The sequence below is a fragment of the Hemicordylus capensis genome, chromosome 5 (genome assembly GCF_027244095.1).
Source record: "Hemicordylus capensis ecotype Gifberg chromosome 5, rHemCap1.1.pri, whole genome shotgun sequence".
Taxonomy (NCBI): Eukaryota; Metazoa; Chordata; class Lepidosauria; order Squamata; family Cordylidae; genus Hemicordylus; species Hemicordylus capensis.
In genome coordinates, this window is record NC_069661.1 from 251367256 (window position 1) to 251375248 (window position 7993).

The following is a 7993-nucleotide window of genomic DNA, read 5'->3' on the forward strand; positions in this document are numbered from 1 at the left end:
CTGAACTGCTAGTTTCCTTACCAGTATAGAGGGCACACTTGCTCAGGTGAGTGCAGGTTGGGCAAGAAACAGACTTGCCACTTCAGTGAGAACTAGCCCAAGTTTAGTCCCCAGTTGTTGTTGGACTACAACTCCCATCAACCCCAGCTGCTACAGATGATGGGAGCTGTAGTCCAACAACAACTGGGGACCTGAGCTTGGGAACCCCTGAAGAAAGACAAGGCAAGACAAGATCCCTGCAGTTAAAAGTAAAAGCATCCCCAAAAGCTGCCAAGCAAAAGACATCAAAAACCCAAGAAAAGCAGCAAAGAGACTCAGCTCGCTTGGCTCCAGGATCTGCCCTGGAGGAGGCCCTGGGCTGCAATAGACTGAGGATCAGATAAACAAGCAACTCCTTACCTTTCCGGAAAGGCATAGCGGCAGATGTTGCTCTCTCACACCTGGAGAAGGGGTGAAGCACCTGATTCGAGGGTGTGGTGGTGGTTCAAGGGCTGCAGAAGCCAGCCTCCAGGTTCTTCTTTGCTCAGTAGTCTTTCTGTAGGCCAAATCGCATGGAGATGGTCGCTAAAGGAAATTGACAAATTTGGTCAATTCCTCCTGGAGGCGTCACTGGCTTTGATGCAAAGGAGGAAGCAGGGTGTGCAGCCTGGATATAAAACGCTTTTAACCCTTTCCTTTCCCCTGCCTGTGTCATGCCCTGAAATTGATCAAATATAAAGGAAGTGAAGGATTCCAGCTGGCAAACAAAGCAGATGCAGGAGTCAGCAGTGTGCAATGCAGTATTTGCAGAACCTCACGAATGCTGTCCCTTTTAGAGAGACTCTGTGCCAGGCTAGCATTCAACAGGTGCAGTTTCTTGCAACAAGGCGATGCAGTGATGGGGAACTGTGCATCCCCTAAATATCATGCAAATGTTTAGGCAAGAGACCCATGGGGATGAAGAAGACAACTGTTGTGAAGAGTTTACTTTCTTTTTCATGCTTTAGCTCTAGGTTTGTCTGCTTGAGTTTCTACTGATAGTTTGGATGAGATATGAAGTGGCTTCCTGTTCATAAGCTTTGCACTTTGTTCTTCTAAGAAAAGCAAAAGAATAGGTGTGACTACTAAAAGCCTTCCAGGGTTTTTAATTTGTTGTAAATTCTTTTTAACTGCTGTAAGTGTTCGGCCTGGTTCTCCAGGGTTTTTAACTGTAAATTAGTTTTATGCTGTTTTTATAATTTTGAATTTAAGTGTTAATTGATTTTGTTTGTATTTTGATGTAAACCGCCCTGAGCCTTTTTTGGAAGGGCAGTAAATCAATCAATCAATCAATCAATAAAAAATTAAAAATGGGGGCACACACTGGCAGGCCATCTTATTTTTCACTCAGTCAATGTGCTCCCTTTTCATTTAGGATCCAGGATTCATATAGGATTCCTATAGGATCTTATTTGAAGGCTGTGCATTCCTCACTCCCCACCAGTGTTCTCTCTCTCTCATGCTTTTCATCTGTGTGCAGAATGAGTTATGTTCTGGGTGGCAGTATCCAGACAGTGTGTGCGCACATGCATTCAGAGTGGGGCCTTCCTGATTCAACCTGAGCGAGATCTAAAATCAACTGAGCGGACATCAATAAACCTGTGGGTGCGTGCACATGCACATGCCTTAGAGGGAACACTGCTCCTCACCTGATCCACAAGGCAACTCCCCTTCACATGTGCACTGCTGCATGCTCACTGAACAGCACTGTTACTGGAAGAGTGGGATGTATGTTCATTTAAAACCAGCACTTTCAGGTGTTTGCAGCATATTATAGGGACATAGGAAGCTGCCATATACTGAGTCAGACCCTTGGTCCATCTAGCTCAGTAGTGTCTTCACAGACTGGCAGCGGCTTCTCCAAGGTTGCAGGCAGGAATCTCTCTCAGCCCTATCTTGGAGATGCTGCCAGGGAGGGGACTTGGAACCGAGATGCTCTTCCCAGAGTGGTGGCTCCATCCCAAGGGGAATATCTCCCAGTGCTCACACATCAAGTCTCCCATTCCAATGCAAACCAGGGCAGATCCTGCTTAGCTAAGCGGACAAGTCATGCTTGCTACAAGACCAGCTCTCTTCTCCTCATCTTGCTGTGGTCCAGACAACAACTCTGTAAGGCAGTGGGCTTCACTATATGTCAAGCAGGCTCTACTTGGGCAGGAAGAACAACAAAAGCTTCAAAGTGAGAGCCATTTCCTACTCGGCTGGCCACACAGCATTCATTGTGCTCTTCACTGCAACTCCTGCCCTTTTAAGAGGAAAGCCTTCTGGAGCCCCAGTGCCCTCGCATGAGGCTTGCATGGAGCTCTGGGAAATGTAGTCTCTTGCAGGACTTTCTGTGTAGAACTCTATGGGGAACATGCTGGGAAGGACTATACTTACCAGCATTCCTTGCATGCCCTCCAAGATGGCACCGGGGCTCAAAGGGGCTCATTTTCCTTTAAAGGAGCCCCACCAGTTCTGGGCACAGCATGGTGGGAACGTGTGCCTCCAGAGGGTGCTGTGTGGTATATTGAGTTTTGGCCAAAACTGCACACAGGCCTAATAAACACTCAGTCAGGGAGCGAACACCACTGTTCGTGGCCTTGCAGTGAAGAACGCTGCTGTAAGGCGATTATCCCCCACCCTTTTACAACTAGGGAGACTGAGGCTGAGAAGCCAGGCATGGTCCCCTTTGCTAAGTAGGGTCCACCCTGGTTTGCATTTTAATGGGAGAGACTACATGTGTGAGCACTGTAAGATATTCCCCTTAGGGAATGGGGCCACTCTAAGAATAAGAATATGACAAATATGTATAGATGTGCACGCGCAGCGGCAACTTCCAGTCACTTCTGGTCCGAGCAGGCACTGGGGGTACGGATGTACGCTGCCACCCCGCCGGACCGTTTTAAAAGGCAGCGCTGGCGGGGTGTGTGTGGCAGGAGGGGTAAGAGCACCCTCCCCCATCCTTAAAGAGATTCCACCCCACCTTCGAACCGGCCGAACCACCGGTCTTTCGAACCGCTTCCATGCACATCCCTACAACGGAGCACCATGTCACCAGGTGGTACTAGTGTCCAGAAAAGGAGGCACTGTAGCGATTAATGCTCTCTCAGCCAAGGACCTGCCTCCTGCTAGACTAAGGTAACACTCAGAGCTAGTTAGTTAGTTAATGTTTGTGTATTTTCTTTTGAATTCTCGAGTGCTTTTCTTTATTTCCAGTTTCCTCTATTTCCCCCCATTCCTTATTCTGGGTGCAAGCCTTCTTTCTTAATACATTTCATATGCTTAGAAGTGGCTCCAGTCTGGGTTTAAAAGGTTCTGTTGGGTTCCTTGCAAAACTCTTCCCCATGTGCCTCGTAAGGTCACGCGCTACTGATGAGTTGTTTTTAGATTAATATACTGTTCATCTAGAGCTGTGGTGTGTGGACTCTGGCTGTACAGTGCATGTACAAGTCCCAAGACAGACAGTTCTAGGTTGTTGAAGCCGTGCCTAAGCCTGGTCAGTGGCTTTAAATCAGTCTTCAGCTGGTGGCAGCCTACCTCGAAGGAGCAGTGTGCTCTTAGATTGGGATCAGAGCAATCTCTACTGAGGTTAAAGGAAAAGAGTGCTGTCGAGTCAGTGTTGACTCCTGGCACCCACAGAGCCCTGTGGTTTTCTTTGGTAGAATACATGAGGGGTTGACCATTGCCTCCTCCCGTGCAGTATGAGATGATGCCTTTCAGCATCTTCCTATATCGCTGCTGCCTGATATAGTACCAGTGGAGATTTAGTGGTTAGAGTGCTGGACTGGGACTGGGGAGACCCGAGTTCAAATCCCCATTCAGCCATGAGACTTGCTGGGTGACTCTGGGCCAGTATTGTTGCGAGGAGAAACTTAAGTATGTAGTACATTGCTCTGGGCTCCTTGGAGGAAAAGTGGGATATGGAATGAATGAATGAATGAATGAAAACCTTCTGCTTGTTAGTCAAGCATTTCCCTGCTGCGCCACTTAAGGTAGGTCCCTTGAAAGCATAGAGTAACCCTCGTCTCCCTTACTAGCAAAAACTACCAACACTTGTAATAAGTTGAGTGGGCAAGGAGATTGGTCTAGATTGCAGGGATGTCGGGAGTGGCCCTGTGCACCACTGTACCCTACGCATGAAGCAGGCGCGTAACAACGATCGGGCAAGGGGAGACAGTTGTCTGGGGGCCCCACTGCCTGGAGGGGCCCCCCAGAGGCACCTCACGTGACTCCCCATTGCCCCCTGCCCAGCCCCAAGGCCCCTCAGCCACTTGCCCTGTTCGCCGTCTCTCCAGCTTGTTCTCCTGGCCGGCAATGGAAGCAGCAGGCAAGCTGCAAAGAGCCCCTTTTCTCCCGCCTCTCAGCTGATCGGCGGGTGGGCGGGGCTTCCACGGAGGCCTCGTGTAGGCCTCTGTGAAGCCTGGACTCCAGTAGGGCCCAAGCCAGCCAGGAAGGAGGAGGCAGCCAGAGTGGCCACCACTGGTCTCTGCAGCAGAAGACCCCTTGCTGCCAGGTAGAGTGTGAACTCCTTTTTGTGGTTACCTTCCCCCCCCCCGCCCCCCGGATATATAGGCATCTGCTTGCCATAGGGCTTTGATATGGGGGGGAGGGACTGAGAAGTCTCTGAATATTTATTTTGAAACAGCTTTGAAAATTTGCTGGCTTAAAAAAAACTATCTAAAAAGGCCTATAAGTGGCTTGTTTCATGGCAGAAAATTACAAAAACTTCTGGAAGAAACTGTGTTATATTTATTTTATTCATTCATTCATTCATTCATTTATAAATGCACTTATGTTCAAGTTGTTTTGCAACCCAGAAGGTCTGAGTGAGAACTGTGAAGCATGGCTTGTGCTTTTATTTTATTTTATTTTTCTTGTGTGTGAACTGCTCCCCAATAACTTGCAGGGACTTCAGGGTAAATCTGGCCAACATGTGAATGCAGCACCTCCATTCCAGAGGAGATGTGTGTTAAAGGGCTTTAAAAGCCTCCTGTGAAAAACCTCCTGGAATCAAACTTGACTGAATTTGTTCAGAATTCTGAGAAAACAAACATAGGCTCACCCTGCATGGTTGAAAGTCTCCTTTGCTAATCTGCAGCGAGGGATCCATTTTAATCATTCATCTTTCTAGTGTGTTCTAGGCATTAAAAGTAAAACAAATGTATAGTACTCAATGTATATCACTATATATTGTGACGTGTGCGTGTGTGTATTCAGTGAAATGTATTTGCAGGCAGCATACTTATTTTGAATATCAGACTTAAATCCTTGGGGGCCTGGGGTGTGTGGAGGCCCTGGACTTTGAGTGGGGGGGCGCCCCATTTTAAAATCTTGTCTCTGGGCCCACTCCAACCTTGCTACGCCCCTGGCATGAAGCTATCATCAGTGGAGACCAGGCAATCAGGCTCCCCCCCACCCCCAGTGAGCAAGTGGCAACCACTCACTTCAGACGAAGAAAATCCAGTGGAGCAATGATGCTAAAGATAAATGTTAAACCCGCTCCCAGTATCTGGGGCAAGAGTCAAAGTTTCACCTCTCTCCGCAGTGACCCAGACTGCAGGCTAATTATAGCCCTATGAGCACGTAGACTGACCATCTGGAGAGGAAACACGGGTCAGTGGCTGGCTGCACCCACCAATACGAAACACCTCCTTTGGTGTCCTGTTCCAGCGCAGGATCAGATATTCTGCAGAGAGAGAGAGAGAGAGAGAGAGAGAGAGAGAGAGTTCCATGCAGATGCCCATCATCTCAGTAATGCCCACAGTATATTTCACAACAGAGCACTCTTAGATCCTTTACTTCTTAAGAACAGCTCGGCTGGATCAGGCCCAAGAAGGCCTCTCTAGTCCAGCATCCTGTTTCCCACAGTGGCCCAACAGATGCCTCTGGGAAGCCCACAGGCAGGAGATGAAGGCACACACCCCTCTCCTGCTGTTGCTCTACTTCAAGTAGGGTTAGGAGTGGGGGGAATACAGAGCTGGCCTAACAAGAACTCTATAAACACTCACTAATGGGCATAACTGTGGGCAGTGGGCAATGAGGAATGACTAGTGTCAGGACTGAAGTGGTGATCACACTGTCCAAAATCCAGAAACTGGGGAAAGCAGTTATCTCCTGAGAATTTTCGCTTTCTGTCCCTTATTACAAGCGGGTTTCTAGACCTCCAATAGAAACTGAAAGGCTCGAAAACACATGCATGGATGCAGTGAAGAGAATTTCCAGAGAACAAGTGTCAGGAACCTCGATGCCCTGCACAGCAATCTTTGCCCCTTCTTCCTCTGACTTAGAAAAGTGATATAAAAGGCGTAATTTCTTTATTGAAAAGGTTTATCCCCTGCCTACTTTCCAAATGCAATTAGAAGTGGCTAACAACGATGAACTAAAATACCCAATAAAAACGACAAAAAGCAGGATAAAAACAAATCAAAGGTCAATGGACACAGACACCCTAGACAGAATAGTCAATGGAGATAAAAGCGCAGAGATCAGTCCCTTCCGGAAATGGAAGCTTAAAGGGGGTCTTTGGAAAGGCCTGCGGAACCCCAGAGAACTGGTTCTGAGGTAGCGGGCATGAATTGTTCCCTTTGCTAAGCAGGGTTTGCCATGGTTTGCATTTGGACGGGTGATTACACGTCTGTACTGTCTGACATTCCCCTTGGGGCATGGGGCTACATACAGCTTGATGGTAGAGCTCTTGCCTTGCATATAGAAGGTCCCGAGTTCAATTGCCGGCAGTATCTCCAGCTAGGAGGACTGGGGAAGGCTCCTGCCTGAAACCTTGAAGAGCACTGCCAGTGCAGACAATACTGAGTTAGATGGACAAAGGGTCTGATTCAGTGTAACACAGCCTCCTAGATTCCTAACCATGTCTTCAATCTACATAGATAGGCAGATGTGCTCAAATTGCATAATGTACCTATGGTTTAAAAATTCAGCTTTTTGGAGCAAGATGTGCAGAATCTCTAGGGTTGGTTTTGTTTTAGCAAAAGCACAGGGTCTGCTCAGTGCAAAATTCGCCAATCAAGCTTGCATAAATCCTCTGATGCACAGGCAATTCAGGGAATCCTTGCTACTGCAGTCCTGAACCTAAATTACTTACGAGATGTACTCCTAGAGTTCTGGCTCCAAATGCAGAACTGCATTTATCTCATGTTCTTAATTTACTGGAAAGAGCACATTTCCGATGTTACTGCTGTTTTTTCATTCTGCTTTTCTTGCATTTCTCCATCATGCCTTCCGCAGCATATTCCCGTCAATGTAGTGTCGTGGTTTGGGTGTCAGATTAGGAGCGGAGAGACCTGAGTTCAAATCCCCATTCAGCCATGAAACTCACTGGATGACTCTGGGCCAGTCACTTCTCTCTCTCTCTCAGCCTAACCTACTTCATACGGCTGTTGCGAGAACAAACATAACAATGCACACCACTCTGGGCTCCTAGTGGGATACATGTGCAAAAATAAGTAAGATAAAACTCAATCAGAGCCTGACTAGGCAGGAAGAAAGCACTGCTGGGTGTGGAAGGGTGTTACTATTTCTTGGATATTGGGGGTGGGTAGGAATAGATTATCTCAAGAATCTGGTCCTTAGAAGTGAGGGATTTTCTATTCTAAATCAAAAGGCAAATACAGCCACTCACAGAGGAACATCCATATTCGTTTGACAGTCAAAAGAACAAGTGTTACTTGGAGAGGTGGGGAGTCTGGCTACATGTACCTGCTTTATACTGAGTCAAACCACTTGTCTTATCTAATCCATTGTCTCGTCCAGGGGTTCTCAAACTTGGGTCCCCAGATGCTGTTAGACTACAGCTCCCAACATCCCCAGCCACAATGACCAAAAGGGATGATGGGAGTTGTAGTAATACCTGTTCTTGAGTATTAAAGTTTTTGGTCTACTCTGAGTAGCAACCATTTTGAACTATGCCTGCAGCCCATTCTGATGATGATACTACTGATGGGAGGGGTGAGGGGGTAGGAAAACCACCCCTGACATC

The 7993-nt window shown here is 47.5% G+C and overlaps 1 protein-coding gene across 1 annotated transcript in view; it reads right to left on the minus strand.

The window, feature by feature from the left end:
* PFKFB3 (6-phosphofructo-2-kinase/fructose-2,6-biphosphatase 3) overlaps positions 1-5669 on the minus strand; it is a 125715-nt gene extending 120046 nt beyond the window's left edge. The window contains exons 1-2 of the mRNA XM_053255154.1: positions 5534-5669; positions 400-564 (exon numbers count right to left, since the gene is read on the minus strand). Of these exons, the coding sequence (XP_053111129.1) occupies positions 400-415 (16 nt within the window). The 5' untranslated portion in view covers positions 416-564; positions 5534-5669. The remainder of the gene's footprint in view (positions 1-399; positions 565-5533) is intronic.
* Between the last annotated feature and the right edge of the window lie 2324 nt (positions 5670-7993).